Source organism: Mobula birostris, chromosome 2 (assembly GCF_030028105.1).
Source record: "Mobula birostris isolate sMobBir1 chromosome 2, sMobBir1.hap1, whole genome shotgun sequence".
Classification (NCBI taxonomy): Eukaryota; Metazoa; Chordata; class Chondrichthyes; order Myliobatiformes; family Myliobatidae; genus Mobula; species Mobula birostris.
The window spans coordinates 175,083,894-175,108,377 of record NC_092371.1 but is presented as its reverse complement, the minus strand read 5'-3'; the positions used below and the strand labels follow the sequence as shown (position 1 = coordinate 175,108,377).

At 42.9% G+C, this 24,484-nt stretch overlaps 1 protein-coding gene across 1 annotated transcript in view; it reads left to right on the top strand.

Annotated features, from left to right (window-relative positions):
- Positions 1-24,484, top strand: part of csmd1a (CUB and Sushi multiple domains 1a) — a 2,254,753-nt gene that overhangs the window by 1,672,980 nt on the left and 557,289 nt on the right. Inside the window, exon 13 of the mRNA XM_072251121.1 lies at positions 22,591-22,773. Within this exon, the coding sequence (XP_072107222.1) occupies positions 22,591-22,773 (183 nt within the window). The remainder of the gene's footprint in view (positions 1-22,590; positions 22,774-24,484) is intronic.

Sequence of the window (24,484 nt, the reverse complement as noted above, 5' to 3'; positions counted from 1 at the left end):
CACTACCTCAATATTTTGCTCTCTTTTTGCACTACGTATTTTTTTTTATTTATACTTTTATTATAATGTATAATACTCTATATATTTCTCACTGTACTTAATATGTCAAATATCAAATTCCACAAAATACATCAGTGATTATAAAAATCTGATTCTGATTTTGGGGTGTTGTCCTGCAATTCATTCACATTACAAACAAGGAGGTGTTGGAGGATCTTAAAATTAATAACTATGGATAAATCCCCGGGGCTTGAGCAAGTTTATCTTTGGACATTGTGGAGCTATGGTAAACATTTTTGTGTCTGTATTAGCCACAAGTAATAGACCAGGAGGTAGAAGGGTGGCTCATGTTGTGCCTTTGTTTAAGAAGGTTGGACAGGACATTCCAGGAAATGACAAGTCGATGAATGGTGGTGGTAAGTCACTGGAGGTATTTCTGGGAGAGAAGATCAATCTGCATTTGGAAAGACTGGGTCTGATTAACGATAGTCAGCAGAGCTCTGTGCATGGGAAAACATGTTTCACCGATTTGATGCTTGTTGAGGAGATGGCCAATAGTATTAATGGCAGTAGTGTGGTTGACATTGTCCATATGCACGTTAGCAAAGTTTTTGACAAGGTCGTATATGGCAGGCTGTCGGGAAGGTTAGATCAGATGGGATTCACCGTGAGCAGCCCTACTGGATCCAAAATTGGCTCGGTGGCAGAAATGAGAGGCTGGCATGGACGATTGTTAATGAGATTGGAAACCTGCAACTAATGATGTGCTGTAGTGAACAGTGTTGTGATCACCTTTGTTCGTCATTGACGTTTAAGACTGAGATGAGACTGTAGTTAACCTGGTTAATACATTTGCAGGAAATGCCAAAGTTGGTGGTTTGTTGAAAATTCTGAAGATCATCTAAGATTCCGCTTCCTTCATGCAATGAATGTTTCCAGAATAAATGTGATACGTAGTCTGCAATGGGTATATTGTCCTCCCTCATGACTTTCATCTCTGCCTACTGCCTAGAGTGTTATTCAAAGCATTGAGCTGAGGAAAATCTACAGCTGGTGCTAGAGTGCTTATAATTTAATTCCCTGTTTTATGCACAATTCTCTTAATTTAAACACTCAAGGTTCTTAAAGGGTCGAAAAAAAGTAGTTGTATTAAGTTGTTATTGGTACAATTTTAGGACCTTCATAAAATATCAATGTCACAATAGATTTCCAAACCAGTTACTTGTGTACAATGTGTCAATCTTTCATCAAATGAGTTACTCAAGCTTTGTACTTAAACAAAATTATCCACTGAATTCACTTCCCAAGTAATGTTTAGCAGTTATTTCTCCAACTATCAAGAAATGCAATTGAATGAGAATCAGAATCAGGTTCATCATCACTGACATATGTTGTGAAGTTTGTTGTTCTCTGCAGCAGCAGTATATTACATTAAATATAATGAAAATATACTCTAAACTACTTTAAGGAATTTATATGTATGTGTATTAAATAAGTATAAATATAAATTAAATGAATTGTGCAAAAAGAGAGCAAAAATAATGAGGTAGCGTTCATGGGTTCATTGTCCATTCAGAAATCTGATGGTGAGAGAAAGAAGCTGTTCCTAAAATGTTGAATTGTGTAATCAGGCTCCTGTACCTCCTCCCTGATGGTAGTAATGAGAAGTGAAAATGTTTTCCTGGGTGGTGGAGATCCTTAATGATGGATGCTGCCTTTTTAAGGCACCGTTTTTTGAAGATGCCCTTGATGGTGGGGAGTTTAGTGCACATGATAGAGCTGCCTGAATCTACAACCCTCTAAGAAGGTAAATTTTAAATTGCTTTTCAAGAATATATTTGTCTGAATTTTATCACTAGCATTATTTTAGGTCTTGAAATGCCATTTAAAGCAGGGTTTAGAACTATCATTTAACTGAAGTGGGATCTAGCTTCGAGACCCTCCGTGCTAACTCTTCAAAATTCAGCCGACAATCCCATTGTAAAACTCCTTGAGTGAAAAAGCAAACAAGAGAAAATCTGCAGATGCTGGAAAGCCAAACAACACACACAAAGTACTAGAGGAACTCAGCAGGTCAGGCAGTATCTATATAAAAAAAGTACAGTCGATGTTTTGGGCCGAAACCATTTGACAAGACTGGAGAAAAAAAGCTGAGGAGTAGATTTAAAAGTAGATTTAAATTATCAGTTGCATGAATCCCAACAATCGCAGAAGCAGGATGTGAATGATATACACTCAGTGGCTACTTTATTAGGTACACCTGCATGTTAAGACCGTAAGACATACTGTAGTAGCAGAATTAGGCCCTTCAGCTCATTAAGTCTGCTCTGCAATTCCACCATGTCTGATTTATTATCTTTCTCAACCCCATTCTCTTGTCTTCTCCTGTAGACTTTGAATACCTTACTATCAAACTCCACTTTAAGTATACCAACTGACTTGGCCTCCATACCCACAGATTTACCATCCTCTGGCTAAAGAAATTTCCTCTCACCTCTGTTCTAAAGGGACATCCTTCTATTCTGAGGCTGTACCCTTTTGTCTTGGACTCTCCCATTATTGGAAGCATCTTCTCCACATCCACTCTATCTAGATCTTTCAGTATTTGAGAAGTTTCAATGACATCTCCCCTCATTCTTCTAAATTCCTGCAAGTACAGATCCAGAGACATCAAACATTCCTCATATGTCCATGCAACCTAATCAGTCAATCATGTGGCAACAACTCAATGCATAAAAAAATGCAGACATGGTCAAGAGGTTCAGTTGCTGTTCAGACCAAACATCAGAATGGGGAAGAAATGTGATCTAAGTAACTTTGACTGTGCAATAATTGTTGATGCTAAATGGGATGGTTTGAGTATCTCAGAAGCTGTTGATACCTTGGGATTTTCATGCACAACAGTCTCTGAAGTTTACAGAAAATGGTGCAAAGAACAAAAAAAATCCAGTGATCAGGAGTTCTGTGGGTGAAAATGCCTTGCTAAAGAGAGAGGTTTGAGGAGAACGACTAGACTGTTTCAAGCTGACAGGAAGGCATGAGAAAATAACCTGGCATTACAAAAGTTCTGTCCCAAAGAGCTTCTCTGAATGCATAAGAATTTGGACCTTGAAGTGGATGGGCCACAGTGGTAGAAGACCATGTACTTACACTTGTTGAACACTTTATTAGGTGCAGGAGGTACCTAATAAAGTGGCCACTATGTGTATATTTCCTTTGTATGGCTAGAAGGTTTCTTTCATCCACTATAAATGTTGATATCAACCAGTGGTAATCAACACTGTTTCCAAGTAAAGCTTTCTACAGCTGAGACATGTATGAATAAATTGGATAAAGTTAAGTTAACATTGTAGCGATGTGCTACACACAGCGCTAGAATAACCACACGGAGTCGGTGAGTTAGAGTTGCAATGAAAGAGATTTATTCAAACTTCGCGGCCTGCTTTAAAACCTTCCCGTTCCCGCCCTCCCTGGGCGGGATTGCTGTGGGAAATGCATATTCCCAGACCCTTTCTGCGTGCGGGATTTTCCCCCTGCTGGTGAAGATGGCCTGGTGCCCTTTTTGGGGCCGGCCCTCTGCCTGCGCGCGCTGTTGTGAGCCAGTTCGTGTGTGCCAGAAAGTGGGTCGCCACATAACCCACCCCCCAGAACCGGCGATACCTCCCCCGATGTCCACAGTCTGGATCGGCCTCTGTTTGGGAGGTCTGCCCCTGCGCCGCGGTGCCTGAGCCTGGACCGGCTGCGCCAAGTCCACATGGGCCGGTTTGAGTCGGTCCACTGTGAATACCTCCTCTCTCCCCCCAATGTCCAGCACGAACGTGGACCCATTGTTCCTGATCACCTTAAACGGTCCCTCGTAGGGCCGCTGTAGCGGTGCCCAGTGTCCGCCCCGTCGTACAAAAAGAAACTTACAGTTCTGCAGGTCTTTGGGTACGCAGGTCGGGCTCTGTCCATGCTGTGAAGTGGGTATGGGGGCCAGGTTACCGAGCCTCTCCCGTAGTCTGTCCAGGACTGCTGCGGGTTCTTCCTCTTGCCCCCTTGGGGCTGGTATGAACTCTCCTGGGACGACCAGGGGCGCGCCGTACACCAACTCAGCCGACAAGGTGTGCAGATCCTCCTTGGGCACCGTGCGGATTCCGAGCAGGACCCAGGGAAGTTCGTCCACCCAGTTAGGCCCCTCCAGGCGGGCCATGAGAGCCGATTTCAGGTGATGGTGGAAGCGCTTCACTAGTCCGTTCGACTGTGGGTGGTAGGCAGTTGTGTGGTGTAGCTGTGTTCCTAAAAGGCTGGCCATAGCCAACCACAGGCTGGAGGTGAACTGGGTGCCCCTGTCGGAGGTAATGTGGGCCGGTACCCCAAAGCGTGCTACCCAGGTTGCGATCAGTGCTCGGGCACAGGATTCGGAGGTGGTGTCGGTGAGCGGGACTGCCTCTGGCCATCTGGTGAACTGGTCTATCATAGTTAGGAGGTACCGCGCTCCTCGCGACACTGGCAGGGGCTCCACGATATCCACATGGATGTGGTCGAACCTCCGGCGGGTGGGTTCGAACCGCTGCGGCGGAGCCTTGGTGTGCCGCTGCACCTTGGCCGTTTGGCACTGCATGTACGTTTTGGCCCATTCACTGACCTGTTTATGCAGCCCATGCCACACAAACCTCTTGGCGACCAGCCGGATGGTTGTCCTGATGAAGGGGTGCACTAAGTTGTGAATGGACTCGAAAACCCGCCGGCGCCAGGCTGCTGGGACGACGGGGCGGGGTTGACTGGTAGCTACGTCACATAGTAGGGTCCTCTCACCTGGGCCTACGGGGAGGTCTTGAATCTGTAAACCGGAGACTGCAGTCCTGTAACTGGGGATCTCAGTGTCTGCCTGCTGTGCCTCTGCCAGCGCTGCATAGTCCACCCCCTGGGACAGGGCCTGTATGGTAGGTCTGGAAAGTGCGTCTGCCACAACGTTGTTCTTTCCAGAGACATGCCGGATGTCCGTTGTGTACTCGGAGATGTAGGACAGATGTCGCTGCTGGCGGGACGACCAGGGGTCGGACACCTTAGTGAACGCAAAGGTAAGCGGTTTGTGGTCTGTGAATGCGGTGAAGGGCCTACCTTCTAAAAAGTACCTGAAATGCTGGATTGCCAGGTATAGTGCCAATAGCTCCCGGTCGAAAGCACTGTATTTGAGTTCGGGTGGTCGTAGGTGTTTGCTGAAGAACGCCAGGGGTTGCCAGCGACCCTTAATGAGTTGTTCCAGCACTCCACCGACCGCTGTGTTGGATGCGTCCACCATGAGGGCAGTAGGAACGTCTGTTCTGGGGTGCACTAGCATCGCGGCGTTTGCTAAGGCTTCTTTGGTTTTAACGAAAGCGGTTGCGGCCGCCTCATCCCAGGTAATGTCCTTGCCCTTACCCGACATCAGGGTGAACAGGGGGCGCATGGTTCGGGCTGCTGAGGGGAGGAAACGGTGGTAAAAATTCACCATACCCACAAATTCCTGCAAGCCTTTGATTGTGTTGGGTCAGGGGAAGTGGCGGACCGCGTCTACCTTGGCGGGCAGCGGGGTTGCTCCGTCTTTAGTAATCCTGTAGCCCAGGAAGTCGATGGTGTCGAGTCCGAACTGGCATTTGGCTGGATTGATTGTAAGGCCGAATTCGCTCAGGCGGGAGTAGAGCTGGCGAAGGTGGGACAGATGCTCCTGACGACTACTGCTGGCTATGAGGATGTCGTCCAAATAGATGAATGCAAAGTCCAGGTCGCGTCCCACCGTGTCCGTTAGCCGCTGGAAAGTCTGTGCGGCATTCTTTAGACCAAACGGCATTCGGAGGAATTCGAAAAGTCCGAACGGGGTGATAAGTGCTGTTTTGGGGATGTTGTCCAGATGTACAGGGATTTGATGGTATCCCCGGATGAGGTCTACCTTGGAAAAGATCCTTGCGCCGTGTAGGTTTGCTGCGAAGTCTTGAATGTGCGGCACAGGGTAGCGGTCTGGCGTTGTAGCCTCGTTCAGTCTGCAGTAGTCACCGCATGGTCTCCAGCCCCCCGTTGCCTTGGGCACCATGTGAAGGGGGGAGGCCCATGGGCTGTCGGACCGTTGTATGATCCCTAATTCCTCCATCTTCTTGAACTCCTCCTTCGCCAGTTGGAGCTTGTCCGGGGGAAGCCTTCGAGCACGGGCGTGGAGGGGTGGTCCCTGGGTCGGGATGTGGTGTTGTACTCCGTGTCTGGGCATGGCTGCTGTGAACTGCGGTGTCAGTACTGATGGGAAATCCGCCAAGACCCTGGTGAATTCGTCGTCGGACAGGTGATGGAGTCCAGGTGTGGGGCTGGCAACTGTGCTTCACCCAGGGTGAACGTTTGAAAAGTCTTGGTGTGGACTAATTGATTCCCTTGCAGGTCGACCAGCAGACTGTGGGCTCGTAGAAAATCTGCCCCCAGCAGTGGTTGGGCCACGGCGGCCAGTGTGAAGTCCCACGTGAACCGGCTGGAGCTGAACTGTAGCCGCACTGTGCGGGTGCCATAGGTTCGTATTGTGTTGCCATTAACGGCCTCAGGGTGGGTCCCGGTTCTCTGTTGCGGGTGTCGTAACTCGTTGGAGGTAAGACGCTGATCTCCGCTCCGGTGTCGACCAAAAAGCGGTGTCCCGACTGCTTGTCCCAGACGTACAGGAGGCTGTCCTGATTGCCAGCCGCCGTAGCCATCAGCGGCGGCTGGCCCTGGCGTTTCCCGGGAATTTGCTGGGTAGTCTGCAGCGGCGGGCCTCTGTGCCTCACCGCTGGTGGTAGAAATACCATTGTTGGTTGGGCTTCTCACTCCCGTCGCCGGGTTTTGTAGGGACGGATGCCCCTCTCTCTTTCCTGGCATTCCACAGCACATCTGCTCGGGCTGCCACCTCCCGGGGGTTGCTGAAATCTGCGTCGGACAGCAGCAAGCATATGTCCTCGGGCAGTTGCTCTAGGAACGCCTGCTCAAACATGAGGCAGGGTTTGTGTCCTTCAGCCAGGGCCAGCATCTCGTTCATTAATGCTGACGGCGGCCTGTCTCCCAAACCATCCAGGTGCATTAAGCGGCGTGCTCGTTCACGCCGTGAGAGTCAGAAAGTCCTTATGAGCAGGGCTTTGAATGCTGTGTATTTGCCGTCCTCCGGGGTCGACTGTATAAACTCCTCAACTTGTGCAGCAGTCTCCTGGTCGAGTGAGCTCAGCACGTAGTAGTAGTGAGTGGACTCCGAGGTTATCTGCCGAATGTGGAATTGTGCTTCTGCTTGTTCGAACCATAATTGGGGTTGCAGCGTCCAGAAGCTTGGCAGTTTTAATGAAACTGCATGAACAGATGCAGCGTCGGTCATCTCTGGTCCAAATATCGTTTGGGTCGTCGGGGTCACCAATTGTAGCGGTGTGCTACACACAGCGCTAGAATAACCACACGGAGTCGGTGAGTTAGAGTTGCGATGAAAGAGATTTATTCAAACTTCGTGGCCTGCTTTAAAGCCTTCCCGTTCCCGCCCTCCCTGGGCGGGATTGCTGTGGGGAATGCATATTCCCAGACCCTTTCTGCGCGCGGGATTTTCCCCCTGCTGGTGAAGATGGCCTGGCGCCCTTTTTGGAGCCGGTCCTCTGCCTGCGCGCACTGTTGTGAGCCGGTTCGTGTGTGCCAGAAAGTGGGTCGCCACAACATCATTATATTCATTAGATTACTCACTGCGTATTTCAGTGTGGGCTGTTATGAATGCCTATATTAAATCTCATTAGCACTGAGGAGGTTCAGTGTGCAATTAAAAATAAACAGCGCAACAGACTTCTGTTGATTTCTAAAGTTGCTAAGTATGAGTGCAATATCCAGGGTATTGTTGCTATGGTTCCAACTTCATTCTGCAAACTGCCTTTTTCAAAAGCTCCCTTCTGGAATGCACTGAAGAACTTTTAAAACAGAAACTTCACAGCATTATCCTATAATAGGAAAATTCAGAACCAGAGTGCACAGACTCAGAATAGAAGGATGTCACTTTAGAATAGAGATGAGGAGGAATTTCTTTATCCAGAGGGTGGTGAATCTGTGGAATTCATTGCCACAGGTGGCTGTGGAGCCAAGCTATGAGGTGTATTTAAAGCGGAGATTGATAGGTTCTTGATTAGTAAAAGTGTCAAAGATTACATGGAGAAGGCAAGAGATTGGGGTTAAAAAGGATAAGATATCAGCCATGATTGAATGGTGGAGCAGATTTGATATATCAAATGGCCTAATTCTGCTCCTACGTTTTATAGTTTTATCTTTCTTCCACCCCAGGGAGTTAATCTGATCAACCATTCTAGTTAGCAACACCTCCACCCCCTTTATCTATTACTCTCATATATACACTGGACTGTAAACACTTTAATCTATTTTTTATTATGTGGGTTATATTGTAAATAAATGCTGGTACTTATGTATTCATGTATGTTTTATTTCATATCATTCTTTGTTCTCAATCTTTTTTTCATTTTATGTATAGTACATAAGATCCTTTATTTTCAATATTATTTTTTATAATTGTTGAATGTTGTTTTTTGTTGCATCTCACATCCTGACCAACACTAACGCAAATTCATAATACATGGAAATATACGTATATGACAAATGAAGTTGATCCGTGATCCTCGATTCCACACGACCTAAATATGTGGAATGGGATTTAACACTGTGCGATGAATTGACAGGCTGGAATAAGAGGAAGTGTGCAGTATCTCAAAGTAAATTGTTATCTCATTGTCATGATTCTTGGAGCATTTCTTTTGAAAAAGAAAGGACTTGTGTTTGTAGTAATTTTTTCAGCTCCCTTTATCAGAATGTCCCAAGGCACAAAACACTGCTGTAATAGAGAGGCAATGCAAGTTCCCATGAAAAACAAAGGATCAGTGACTAGATATTGAGTCTTAGAAATGATGACTTGGGGGATTAAACTTGACCATGACACCGGCAATAACTCCACTGCTTTTTGGTTGAAGTTATGTCATAAGGTGTTTTACTTCTGTCCAAGAAAATAGATGGGATTCTTAGTTTAATATCAAATTGGAAAGTCGTCACAGAGAGTGCAGTACTTAGAATCCAGAACATAGAACATTGCAACACAGTATAGGCCCTTCGGCCCACAATGTTTTACTGACATTTTAATCTCCTCTAAGATCAATCTTACCCTTCTCTCACATGTCACCCTCCATTTTTTTAATCCATGTGCCTATCGCAGAGTTTCTTAAATGCCCTTAATGTATCTGCCTCTACCACCACCGCTTGCTGGGCGATTCACATATCCACCACTCTCTGTATAAAAAAATAACTTAGTTCAGACATCTGACCCATACTTTCCTCCGATCACCTTAAAAATATGCCCCCTTATATTAGTCATATTTGTCTACATATATATATAACTTCTTGTCTGTCTGTCTCTTTCTTCCTGCCTGTTTCTCATCATCTATCTCAAAGTTCAAAAGTTCAATGTTCAAGTTGAAAGTAAATTTATGATAAAATTACCATCTACAACCTATATGTCACTATCTATATGTAAAAATACCATCTATACGTCACCATCTACAACCGAGATTCATTTTCTTGCAGGCATACACAGTAAATCCAAGAAACATAACAGAATCTATGATAGACTACACCCAACGAGATGGACAAACAAACAATGTGCAAAAGACAACGATCTGTACAATAACAAAAAATATATATAAATAATTAAATAAATATATAAGCAATAAATATCAAGAACATGAGATGAAGAGACCTTGAAAGTAAGTCCATAGATTGTGGGAACAGTTCACTGATGAGGAAAATGAAGTTGAGTGAAGTTATCCTTACTGATCCAAAAACCTGATGGTTGAATGGTTTCCAGACCTGTTGCTCTGGGTGCTAAGGTTTCTGTCCCTTCTTTCTGATGGCAGTAGCAAGAAGAGAGCATGGCCAGGGTGGTGGGGTCCTTGATGATGGATGCTGCTTTCTTACAACAGTCCTCCTTGTAGATGTGCTCAATGGTGGGGAGGGCTTTACCTGTGATGAACTGGGCTATAGCTGCTACATTTGTGGGATTTTCTATTCAATGGTAATGATATTTCCATACCAGGCCGTGATGCAACCAATCAATATACTCTCCACCACAGTTTATAGAAGTCTGTTAAAAGTTTTAAGTGTCACGCTGAATCTTCGCAAACCTCTAAGGAAGTAGTGGCTCTATTGTGCTTTCTTCATAATTGCACCTAAGTGCCGAGACCAAAAGAGATCTGCTGAAATGATAACACCGAGGAATTTAAAGTTGCTGACCATCACCACCTCTGGACCCTGATGAGGACTGGCTCATGGACCTCTGGTTTCTTCCTCCTGAAGTCAATAATCAGCTCTTTGGTCTTGCTGACATTGAGTAAGAGGTTATTGTTTTGGCACCACTCGATCAGATTTTCAATCTCCTTCCTGTATGCTGATTCATCACCACCTTTGTTTGTGAATTTCTCTGTAGCTTTTATGTATTGTAGTTTACTAATGTTGCAAAACAAACAACAGTTTTCACAACCTATGGCAGTGAATAAATCTGATTCTGAATTGTAACTGATACATAGTTCTGGTATTTAACTCTGTTTCCATGATATTCCCATGGCATCTTCCACTGTAAATATTTCTTTGCTGTGCATGTTCTTTCATTGTAATTTGCAGATTACTGTGGAACAGTTAAGAAGATTGGTTTTTGCTTGTTCTCTGAGTGGATTTGTAAGACTTTGTGATGTTTTTCAGTGGCTTTAACTGTATGCTGCAAGTACTGCAGGTCAAAGAAGCAGATAGGAGAGGTCCCTACATTGTGGTAAACCATGAGTTCTGTGACTGTTAAGAAGTGCTTATTTGTTTTTCCTACTGAGGACTGATGTTTCATTTGCCCAGAATTGCTTGAGTTAGGAGTGAGAATGAGAATCACAAGTTTTTAAAAAAATTTTGAAATAAACTCTCACTAAATGAAAAAAAAACATTGTCATACGGCACTCTAGCACAGAAACAGACCCTTTAGCCTTTCTATTCTATGCCGACCTGGTCTACTGCCTAGTCCAATGTGTTTGCATTCAGACCATAGACTCCATACCCCTCTGATTCAAGAACCTATCCAAACCTTCCTTAAATGTTACAATTGACCCTGCATACATCACTTCTGCTGGCAGCTTGTTCCACACTTACCACCCTGTGAATAAAGAAGGTTCCCTTTAGATTCCCCTTAAATATTTCACCTTTCACCCTGAACCTACAATCTCTAATTCTAGTCTCACCCAATCTGAGCGAAAAAGCCTGCCTGCATTAACACTCACTATACCCCTCATAATTTTGTGTAGCTCTATTAAATATCCCCTCATTTTCCTGAGCTCCAGGAAATAAAATCCTAACTTGCTTTACCTTTTACTATAATTCAGGTCCTCAAGTTGAAGACTAGAGATTCAAACTCTAGTGTCAAGATGGCATTGGCTCCTCAGTATATGGGTGTTTGTTTCCACATGTTGAATATGTTCTAGTCCATTAACTCATTTATTTAATATTGGATTGTTTCACCTAATATCTTTGAAATACTCTGATCAAGTATATCACTCCTAATGTTAGGTATCATCATTTAGAATCTCAGAGCACTATAGCACAGAAAACAGGCCTTTTGGGCCACCTAATCCATTCTGAGCTATTATTCTGCCGAGTCCCAATGACCCACACTTAGACAATAACCCTCCATTCTCCTCTCATACATGTATTTATCCAAACTTCTTTTACTTCTTTTAAATATTGCAGTTGAACCCACTTCTACAACCTCCACTGGCAGCTTGTTTTACACTCAGAGCTCCCAATAAGTGAAGAAGTTTCTTTTCATGTTTCTCTTAAGTATTACACCTTTTGCCTTTAAACTATGACCTATTTGGAATTGTCCTCGAGTGGCAATTCTTGAAGATCCCTTTTCCAATGAGTGGTTTAACTTTCCAGCACCTTTTGCATCTGCAAGAGTTTTGAGCTCATCTCTCAATTGCTCAATACTAGATGAAAGTTTAAAGTTCTAAGTAAGTATATGTAATCATATACTACCTTGAGATTCATTTTCTTGTGAACATTCACAATAGAACAAATAAATACAAAATAATTAATGAAAAGCTGCACACACTGACTGCAAACAACCGACGTGCAAATGAAAATAAACTGCTTATACAAAAAAAAATCCTGAGAATAATAATAAACCATGAGATGAGATCAGATCAGAGGCATTCAAGTGTGCAGTCTACAAGAGATGCAGGTGCAATCTGCGGAAAGCCATCTCATGGGCAAAGTGGGACCAAGCTTGAATTGATGAAGAATGCTCGACAGTTGTGGCAGGACTAAAATGCTATCACCTCATATAAAGTTAATTCAAGCAACATGGGAGACAACAGGGCTTCATTTCCAGATGTATTCAATGCCACTTGTGCTCATTTTGACCATCAGAACATGGAGGTACCATCATGAACTCACCCCGCGCCCCCCCCCCCCCATGATCCTGTGATCTCAGTCTCTGAAACTGACGTGTGGGCTGCCTTCACAAGGGGAATCCATCGAAAGCATCATGGATACCAGTGCCCACGAAGAGCGTGGTGACCTGCCTGAATGGCTATCGCTCAGTTGCACTTGCATCCACAGTGATGAAATGTTTTAAGAGGTTGGTGATGAAACATATCAGCTCCTGCCTAAGAGGTGACTTGGATCCGGTCCGATTTACCTATTGGAGCAACAGGTCCACGGCAGACGCCAGCTCATTGGTTCTTCACTCAATTCTGGAACACCTGGACAGCAAAGTTGCAAACACCAGGAAGCTCTGTATTAACTACAGCTCAGCATTCTGTCCCATCATCGCCTCAAAACTAATCAGTCAACTCCAAGATCCTGGCCTCAATATGTCCTTGTGCAATTGGATCTTTGATTTCCTCACTTGTTAGTTCAGATTGGCAACAAAATCTCCTCCATGAAGTCCATCGACACAGGTGCACCACAGGGCTGTGTGCTTAGTCCCACACTCCACTCACTTTACACCTATGACAGCTCTTATGCCATATTGCTGATGACTTTTCTGTCATGGGCCAAGTCAAAGATTGTGATGAATCAGCCTATAGGAGGGAGATTGAAAATCTGCCTAATGGTGTCATAACAACAAACTTTCACTCAATGTCAGAAAGACCAAGGAACTGATTATAGACTTCAGGAAAAGGAAACCAGAGGTCTATGAGGCTGTCCTCATCGGAGGGTCAGAGGTGGAGAGGGTTAACAACTTTAAATTACTGTATGTTACTATTTCTGAGGACCTGTCCTGGACCGGGCACATAAGTGCAATTGCAGAGAAAGCATGGCACTGCCTTTACTTCCTTACGAGTTTGCGAAGATTTGGCATGACGTCTAAAACTTTGACAAACTTCTATAGATTCGTAGAAGAGAGTATATTGACTGGTGGCATTACAGCCCAGTATGGAAACACCAATGGCTTTGAATCGAAAATCCTACAAAAAGTAGTGGATACAGACCAGTACATCATAGATAAAGGCTTTCCAGCCATTGAGCACATCTTCATGAAACCTTGTCATAGGAAAGCAGCAACCGTCATCAGAGATCCCCACCGCCCAGGTCCTAGTCTCTTCTCGCTGTTTGTAGAGCCTCAGGACTCACCCTATCGGGTTCAAGAGCAGTTACTACCCCTCAACCATCAGGCTCTTGAATAAAAGGGGATAGTGATAACCACATTCATCTTCACTTGCTCCATCATTGAAATGTCCCCACAACCAATGATCTCACTTTCAAGGACTCTTTCTCTCATTATCTCATGTTATTTATTGCTATTTATTTATAATAGCATTTACACAGTTTGTTGTCTTCTGCACTCTGGTTGATTTTTCATTGATCCTGTTATAGTTACTATTTTATAGAATTGCTGAGTATACCCACAAGAAAATGAATCTCAGGGTTGTATATAGTGACATACATGTATTTTGATAATAACATTTACTTTGAACTTGGAACTTTGAATAAGTAATACATTAATTAATAAATAATATTGAGAAAATTGTTGTAGAGTTCTTGAAAGTAACGCCATATGTTGTGGAATTAGTGCAGTTTTGGGGTGAATGGAATTATCCACTCTTGTTCAGGAGCTTGATGGTTGCAGCCTAATAAATGACGCTGAACCTGGTGGTATGGGACTGAAGGCACTGTACGTCCTTCATGTCTGTAGATGGCAGCAGTAAGAAGAGATGGCCTGGTTGGTGAGATCCTTGATGATGGATGCTGCTTTCTTGTGACAGCACTGTTTGTAAATGTGCTGAAGGGTGCAGAGGACTTTGCCTGTGATGAACTGGGCGTTCCACCATTTTTTTGTAGGCTCTTCCTACAAAAAAGTACTGAATAGTGTTTACTCCTCTGTTTTTATTTTAATTGAAGGAAAGGGAGCAATTAATGGTAGAATGAATGATGAAGCAAACACATGTTGAAAAACAGCTAAAGTTTTCTGCTCAATGTGCTTTTTACATCCCAATTTCTCAGCCTCATTTGTAGTCTGTGTTTGCTGCTGGTTTGCTGCGACAAATTATTAGAATCAATAGCCTCCATTCAAGTTGCCAATTCAACTTCCTGCACCATCCTTGCTGTCTCTGAATAAATCATTTGAGTCAATCGCCAAGCGCCAGCTGCATTTCCAATAGTTCACTATGGTGGAAAGGGATTTGTCTCTAGGTAATTGCAACATCCACACTAATTCTGCAGAAAAATTCAGCTGCTCATGGCATCCAGCAGTTTCATTTCATTTTGAACCAGGTGTCAGACAAAAATGTACTATATCAAATGCAACTCTTTGCAGTTTTATCTAAATCTCAATAATTAACACCCCACTATGCTTTCTTGATTGTTGTTTGTAGGTGTACTGTCTTTCTGTTGAGCTTACTTAATCACAAGCATCTCTTCAGGATTGGTTGAAAGCTTAGAAATATAAAGGTGAAATACCTAAGGCAGTTAGATCACCTGGAGAGTAGTATCCAGGCCAGTGTAGATATGAATTCTTCATTTAGAGTTTTTGGCTGTTTTTAACTCCATTGTAGAAATTCCTTGTGGAATCTCTTGGTGAACCAGTTAATCTGTACTGCTTCTTCAAGCTCAAAAAACTTTAAGCTTGCCACAATGGGAAAGCGAGCAACAGGTTCAAAGATTCAAAGACTGAAAGTACATTTATTATCAAAGTATGTATACAGAATACAACCCTGAGATTTGTCTTCCCACAGGCAGCCACGAAACAAGGAAACATCATGGAACCCATTCAAAGATAAAGTCGAACACTCAACGGTCAAAAAAAAGAACAAATCATGCAAATGGCAAAAAAGCGAGCGAGTAACACACAGAATATTAAATATCAAACCACAGAGTCCTTGAAACAGTCTAAGAGTGTTCAGTTTAGTTCCATTCAGTTCAGTTTAGTGCTGTGTCATTCATTGACTGCAGGCCACAGAGCCAGTTGGCGCTAAAGCACCCTGATCAAATAGCGCAAAAAAAGAGAAACCAGAAGCATATGTAACACGAACTGCGGAGTGCACTAGAAACAGGCCCACTGCCAGGAGCCGCACTGATCTACCCTTGCACTGTGAGGAAGGCTCCTGCACCTTCTTCCGGCAGCAGCAAGCAAGAGGGAGAGTGAGTCCAATCTGTGCACGTAAAGTCATAGAACACTACAGCTCAGAATCAGTTCTTTCAGCCCATCTAGTCAATATCAAGTGTCATTCTATCTAGTCCAATCAACCTGCAGCTGAAGCATAGCCCTCCATACTGCTCTCATCCATGTATTTATCCAAATTTCTCTTAAATTCTGAAATCTACATCCTCTATTTCCTCTGGCAGCTCATGACACACTCTCATCACCTGAGTGAGGAATTTTAGAGCTTCACATTCTTCGGCGTGAACGCCACCACTAATACTCTGTTCTGGTCCAACCAGATTGTTGTTATAGCCAAGAGAATTCATCAATCTATCTATCTTCCTCAGGAGGCTAAAGAAATTTGTTTCATCCTTGTTGATTATTACAAATTTTTATAAATGCACCATAGAAAGTATCCTGTTTGGGTGCATCACAGTTTGGTATCACAACTGCTCTGCAAGTAACCTGTGCATACAGTTCAGCACATCATGCAAACCAGCCCTCCATCCATGGACTCCCCCTACACTTCTTGGTGATTTGGTAAAGTCGGCAGTGTAATCAAAGATCCCATCCATCCCGAACATTCTTTCTTCTCCCCTCTTCCATTAGGCAGAAGGAACGCACTACCAAGTTTGAAAGCATGCACCACCAAGTTTGAAAACACACACCAGCAAGTTTGAGGACCCCTTCTGTCCTGCTATTATAACAGTATTAAATGGTTCCCTTGAGGTATAAATTGGAATATTGACCTTGCAATCTACTTCATTATGACCTTGCACCTTATTGTCTGCCTGCACTGCACTGCAACACTTCATTTTGCACTTTGTTATTGTTTTATCTTTTACCACCTCAATGAACTGTTGTAATGAATTCATCAGTATGAGCAGTAAGCCAGACGAGCTTTTAAATGTACCTCAGTACACATGACAAAAATAAACTGTATTACCAATTTATCAATTTTAAAGCACTCATTTTCTTCCAATGGGAACTGTGTGTCCAGTTCTGAGCCCCATACTATTCATAGGACTTTGTCAGGGGCTTTTTAATGGATAGAACTTAAAACACCAGAAGTGGTCTTATAGGAATTCCAACCCTGCCTTGAATTCCATCTGAAAAGCTAGCAATCTGAGACAAAGTGAACTTTTCAGGGTGAGTTGTTTCAGGATCAGGCCTATTATCACTGATATATGTCACAAAATTTGCTCTTTAGTTGTAGAGTACAGTGTAAGGCATAAAGGTTACTATAGGGTCCAAAATAAACAAATATTGCAAAAGAGAAATTACGAGGTAGTGTTCATGGGACACGGACTGTTTAGAAATCTAAACATGGAGGGGAGGAAGCTGTTTCTGAATCACTGAGTGTATGTCTTTGGGCTCCTGTTCCTCCTCCTTGATGCTAGTAATGAAAAGAGAGCATGTCCTAGATAATCAGGGTCCTTAGTGATGGATGCTGCCTTCTTCAAGCACCACCTCTTGAAGATGTCCTTGGTGGTGGGGAGGGATGTGTCCATGATGCAGCTGGCTGAGTCTATGATCCACTGCAACCTCTTGTGATCCTGTGCATTGGAGTCTCCATACCAGGTGGCAATGCAACCAGTCAGAATGCTCTCCCATGTACATTGGAGACACCGAAAGCAGGTTGTGATACAACCGTCAAATGAGCAAATAAAGCACAGGAAAGGTGTGCCCAATTTTGCAATTTTCTTTAAATTGAATCCAAATTGAAAGTGGTATTTCTTGAGTCTGATGTTCACACTTAAGGGAAGCAATTAAACACTGGTGATGCATTAACAGGAAAAATGAACAGCATTTTTAGAACCCCTTGCTGGCCAGTAAACCAAAAGGAAATTACACACTGTAAAGTGTATTACTCACAAAATAAAGAAGCGATTTATGGACAATCTATACTGGGAAGCGTCATAAAAGTTATGGGGTATGTTTGAGCGTGAGGTCATTCTCTCCTAAATGTCCGATTTAAACTTATATGTCAGTCTGTGCAGAAAAGCAGTTCCTGGATAATAGCACCCAGCAGAATTGTTTTATTGTTAAAATAAACATTTTCAAGGCAGAATTTGTCTGAGTATTTCTGCTGGTAGCTTTTTAATCTTGATTCTCTCCCTTAAATGTGCAACATTACAACTGTAATAAAGAGGCTTGTTTGCTATAAATAATGCCCCAACCAATATTACTTTACGTGTTACAATAAGTTCAAAATTTGTATCTTCTATGGATATACACTCAGTGGCCTCCTGGATCTAATAAAGTGGCCACTGAGTGTTTCTGTGTAGTCTTCTACTGCTGTAGCTCATCAGCTTCAAGGTTCAACGTGTTCTGTATTCAGAGATGCTCTTCCGCACACCACTGTTGTAATCCGTGGTTTTTTGAGGTACTGTTGCCTTCCTGTCAATTTGACCTAGGCTGGCCATTCTCCTCTGACCTCTCTCATTCACAGGGTGTTTTCACTCACAGTACTGCTGTTCACTGGATGATATTTTTACGCTGTACTCTGTAAACTCTAGAAATCATTGTGAAAATCCCAGGAGATCAGCAGTTTCTAAGATACTCAAATCACACCATTTGGCACCAACAATCATTCCATGGTCAAGATCACTTAGATCACATTTCTTTCCCATTCTGATGTTTGGTCTGAATAACAACTGAACTCATGCCCATGTCTGCATGCTTTTGTGAATTGAGTTTCTGCCACATGATTAACTAATTAGATATTTGCACTAATGATGTACAGGTGTTCCTAATAAAGTAGCTACTGAGTTATGTTCTGAATATATTTATCTCCTTGTTAGTAGTTTAGGAATTCTTTTATTCAGCCTTTACATTTTGGGCAGCGCAGTAGCATAGCCGTTTGTGTACAGTACTAGCTACCTGGGTTCAACTCCTGCTGCATTCTGTAAGGAGTTTGTGCGTTCTTGCCACAACTGCATGATTTACTCTGGGTGCTCCATTTTGCTCCCCCATCCCAAAGACATACAGGTTAGCAGGTTTATTCATTTCCACAGATGCTGCCTAACCTGCTGAGTTCCTCCAGCATTTTGTGTGTGTTGCTCAGGTCAGTCTGTTAATTGGGCACTTGGGTATAATTGAGGGGTGTGGCTCATGGGGCTGTATCTCTAAATAAAAAAAATTACCTGATGTATTTTGACACTTGGAACTTTTTATTCGTTAATCTCTCTATTAGTTGTATTGTAAAATGCACGATTGCTCTTCAGGAACAATTTGCCCTTATCTACTGCTCTTTTTAAAAAGGTGAAATTTTTCAAGATATTTGCCCCAAACTTAGTTTAGGTGGTTCATGGGATTAATTTATAGGCACTGTGGAAGTGAAGTGGCTTCAAGTTCAGCAGCACACTGAGTATTGCTGGACTGCAGAGGTTCATTGGGGTGATACAGTAGTGTAGCAGCTAGCGTAAGCTCCTGCAGTAACAGTGAGCCAGGTTCAATTCAGCTGCTGTGGAAGGAGTTTCCTCCAAGAGGACCACAATCTTGTCATTGGGTCTGTTGGCTGGGGTCAGGGCTTTATGCTTTGGCTCTTGGTAAGGTCACCCACGCCAGACAGATCAACAGGCCAAACTGAAAGTGGTTCCACCCATCCACCTGGTTCAGGGGTTCAGCTTAGGGCCAGCAACTCTGACTGGTAAAACAAAATGGTTGTGGAAACAGCAATTCTTCTACATCTGAGTGTAACAGTATTCCTGAGTCTGAATCTGGGACTTGCATGAACGACAGTACTGAAAACTGACAGGAAGTTCCTGGCATGATGAAGGAAGCCCTGAACACCATCAAAGATGCCCTAAATGCCAGCAGTGTAATGGGCAGAAAGTATAAGGAGTTTGCACATTCTCCTGGTGACCATGTGTGTTTCCTCCATGTGCTCCAGTTTTCTCCTACATTCTAAAAACATCCAGGTTAGGGTCATTAATTTGTGGCCATGCTATGTGAAGTGTGACGGCTATGGCGGGCTGTCCCCAAGCACATCCTCTGATGCAAGCCATGTATGTTTCAATGTTTCAACACACTGTACAAGTGATAAATAAACCTAACATTTAACTCATCTCTTTCACTGCACTCACATTGTGAATGACCACAAGTCAGACTCAAGATCAGTGCGATTGGGTCAGAATCAGGTTTCATATCATTGACATATGTCAGGAAATTGTTGTTTTGCAGCAGCAGTACATTGCAATAATAAGGAAGAACTGCAAGTTATAATAAGAACATATATTTTTTAAAAATTAAATTAAGTAAGAAGTGCAAAAAGAAAGCATATGGGTTCATTATCTGTTCAGAAATCTGATGGCAGAGGTAAAGAAGCAGTTCCTGAATCATTGAGTGTGTGTCTTCAGGCTCCTGTACCTCCTCCTTGATGATAACAATGAGAAAGGGGCATGATTACTCCAAATCATTTCAGTGAAATAAATGGAAACATCTATGTTGTCCTTTTGAGGCCCAATAAGCAGCGCTGGCCGGCAACCCACCTATTTAACACTAACCTAATCACAGGACAATTTACAGTAGACTGACATATTATCCTTCTAATTGATATGGCTTTGGACAGTGGGAGGAAACAGAAGAATCCAAAACAAATCCATTCCCTTACAGGAATAATGTACAAACTTTCTTACAGAGGACACTGGAATTGAACTTCAATCTCTGATGCCCTGAGCTGTAATAATTTTGCACTAATTGCTACACTACCGTGGCACACCTTAATATTTTTTGAGAGCCCAGGTCAGAGAGCGGAGTTTGAAGGCACGACGTTTGAGTGTCCAACGCCGAGGACTGGAGGTGTGGCCTGTTTGTAAGTGCGAGAGGGTGGGTGGAAGGGTGGGAAAGGGGTAGGACTTTGCAGATTTTTGCTTGTTTCATTGTTGCGTTGCTGCTTGTGTTGTTCTGATTATTTTTTATATTTATTAATTTATTTAAAGATACAGCATGGTAACAGACACTTCCAGCCAACAAGCCGCATTGCCCAATTATGCCCATGTGACCAATTAACCTACTAACTCGTATGTCTTTGGAATGTGGGAGGAAACCAGAGCACCAGGAGGAAACCCACACGGTCACAGAGAAAATATGCAAACTCCTTAGAGACAGCATTGGTAATTGAACCTGGGTTGTTGGCACTGTGATAGCATTACGCAAATTGTGCCACTCTCAGAAACTCTCAGAGATGTTACCCCAAAACTGGGCTTTCTAAACAATAAGCAGATATTTACATTCCTCCCAAAGTCATCAGAATATTATATCTAGCTATAAAAAAATCAAGTAACATCAATTATTTTGTGAAGGTGAAAACTGAATTTACATTTAATTCCTTTTGAATTTCTGTAATGGATAAACATTGAGGATTTTTCTTCCACAGACTTGCACCAGCAATACATGTTCCACTTCAACCAGTCAGTTAGTCAGTATCAGCAGTTCTTAACTTGCCAGCAGGTCAAAATGCAGGGCTTTGACAATATATTAAAATTCCTTGACCCACAGGGAAATGATAGGATGAACTGATACATCAATCTTTGCATTTCCTGTTACATTGGGTTTGTCAGTTCTGGCCACTAACTATAGGGAAACCTTTGCCTGAAGGTCTCCTTCAGTCCTGTGAAGGAAAATACTAATCTAGCATATGTCTCCTTAAAGCAAGCATCCCTACATCTTGCCTCATCAGATTAGAGTGTTTATGTTGAGTTTCAAGCTCTCCAACTTTCGATAACTGTTTTTTAAAACCAGCCATGTCTGTCAGTCATCAGTCCCTTGAACATGTTCTGGCACGCTGATTTGTCCCTATATGCCAGACAATGCAAATTGGTCTATTAATTCATTTATTATTGTCACATGTACCAAGTTACAGTGAAAAACTTTGTTTACGTGCCATCCATACAGATCATTTTACCACATCAGTGCATCAAGTCGGTACAAGGGAAAAGAAATAACAGAATGTAGAATAAATTGTTACAGTTACAGAGAAAGGCAGACAATATGTTCTGTGCATGCCTATGTGTAATGTGTTTTACACCTTGGCCCCAGAGGAATGATGTTTGGTTTAGCTGTATACATGTGTACGGCTGAATGACAATAAAATTGAACTTGGACAATAAGTTGCAAGTTCGTACAAAGTGGATTGTGAAGTCAGAAGCCCATTTTATTGTACCAGGGGCCCATTCAATAGTCTTATAATAGCGCAGAAGAAGCTGTCCTTGTGTCCGGTGGTACATTCTATCAAGGTTTTGTATCTTCTGCCCGATAAGAGGGGGCATAATAGAGAGTATGTGTGGTGAGTGGGGTCCTTGATTATGCTGGCTGCTTTACTGAATCAGCAAGAAATGTAGACAGTGTAGATAGTGTACTATGAATTCCAAAAATAAACCACACCAAAAAACAAGGAGTAGCAAGGTTTCATGGATCATTCTGAAATCTGCTGGTGGAAGGAAAGAAGCTGTTTCTGATTTATTGAGCACAGGCCTTCAGGCTCCTGCTTCTCCTGAGATGTACAAGTTAGGGTGAGTGAGTTGTGGGCATGTTCTGTTGGCGCTGGAAGCAAGCCAACACTTGAGGGCTGCTCCCTGAATATCCTCAGACTGTGTTGATTGTTGCTGCAAACTATGCATTTCACTGTATGTTTTGATGTACATATGACAAATAAAGCTAATATTAATCTTAATCTTATTAACTCTGTTCCTCTCTCCACAGATGCTTCCTGTCCAGCTGAGTACTTCCACCGAACAGTTTCAGTTGTGTTTCAGATTTTTAATATTCATAGTGTTTTATATGTTGGTTTTCTAATGATAATTGCCCTTTAGGAACTTTCTCTGTTAACTTCTTTACACTGGACAGAGCTAGTGTTGTTTTATTCCGCGAATTAATACGAATCACAACGCTTTCTTTCTGTCTTTGTCCAGAAATTGAAAAGGGAAGCTGTGGTGATCCTGGAGTTCCAGCTTATGGGAAAAGAAGTGGGAACAGCTTTCTGCATGGAGACACATTGACATTCGAATGTCAGTCAGCCTTCGAGCTGGTGGGAGAGCGAACAATTACTTGCCAACAGAACAATCAGTGGTCTGGCAACAAACCCAGCTGCGTGTGTAAGAACTTTAATTTAAACATGGACCACAGAACATTATAGCACAGTACAGTCCTTTAGACCCACAGTGTTGTGATGACCTTTTAACGTACTCAAAGACTTTAAAACTTCCCCACCACATAGAGCCCTCCATTAGTCTGTCATCGATGTGCCTATCTCTGAGTCTCTTAAACGTCCCTAATTTATCCGCTTCTGCCATCACCCCCAACAGTGTACCACACTCTGTGTAAAAAATCTGCCTCTGACATTCCCCCTATACTTTTCTCCAATCACCTTAAAATTATGCCTCCTGGTATTAGTCATTTCAACCCAAGGGAACAGTCTCTGGCTATCCACTTGATTTATGCCACTTATATCTTGTACACCTCTATCAATTTATCTCTCATTCTTTTTCGCTCCAAAGAGAAATGCCCTAGCTTGCTGAACCTATAAGACATGCTCCCTAATCCAGGCAACATCCTGTTAAATCCCCTTTGTGCCTTCTTTAAAGCATCTATATCCTTCCTATAATAAGGCAACCAAAACTGAACACAAAATCCCATGTGTGGACTAATCAGTGTTTTATAAAGCGGCAATGTAACCCCACGGCATTTGAATTCAATCCCCCAACTAATCAAGGCCAACATGCCATTCACCTTCTCCTCCACCCTATCCACTCGAAGCACTTTTCATTTTGTTCCCTCCTTGTACTCTTGTTTCACTGCTTCTGTGGCCTTTTGCAACTGATTCCTCTCAGAACATTTCATCGCACACTTTAGATTTTATCAAGTAGATTGGAAATATTTTCAGGTTAGTAACTGGTTGCTGGAGGGGAGGGGAAGCGAGGTCTATTGATGCAGGCTTTAAATTATTTATTTCAAGCAACTCAGAAATAAGCATGTTCCAGCTTTATAAAACTTTGGTCAGACTGCATCTAGAGCATTGCATTCACTTGTGGTCATCCAGGAAAGATGTGGAGGCTTTGGACAGGGTGCAGAGGAGGATTACCAGAATGCTGCCTGCATTAGAGAGTACATGTTATAAGGAAAGTTGGACAAACTTGGGTTGCTTTTTCTGCAGTGGTGGAGGCTGGAAACCTGAAAGATGTAAATATAACTCTGAGAAGCATAGAAAGAGTAGACAGCCAGTATCTTTCTCCCAGATTCAAACAGTATAAGACTGGAAGGCACGTTTCGAGGGTTATGGTCCTGGTGTGGGTTAATGAGACTAGGCAGATTAACAGTTGAGCATGGTCTTGTTCCAAAGATGTACAGCTCTATGACTCTGTGACACTTGTTTATATAGAATTGAAATTCTGCAGCAGTATAATTGGGCTGCAATAAATTAATGTGGTTTTATATACAAATCCACCTATTAATATTAAAAATCATTCTATGTGAACTAATGAAGGACAGTGAAGCCCCTTAAAAGGACGTAAAACTCCTCCCTTAATTCCTCCTGTTATTTTTGGTGTTTCCATTAGTGAGATCATCTAAGATCCACGGGCACTGCCTCAGGATGGATGGTTGTCTCTTTAGAACAGAGATGAGGAGGAATTTCTTTAGCCAGAGCGAGGTGAATCCATTGCCACAGAGGGTAGTGGAGCCCAAGACATTTGGTGTATTTAAGGCAAAGATTGATTGTAGAAGGAGTTAAGGATAGAATGGAGAAGGCAAGAAAAAGCAAGTGGGACTAGAGAGAAGGGTCAGATTTACTGTGGAGTGGGTTTATGT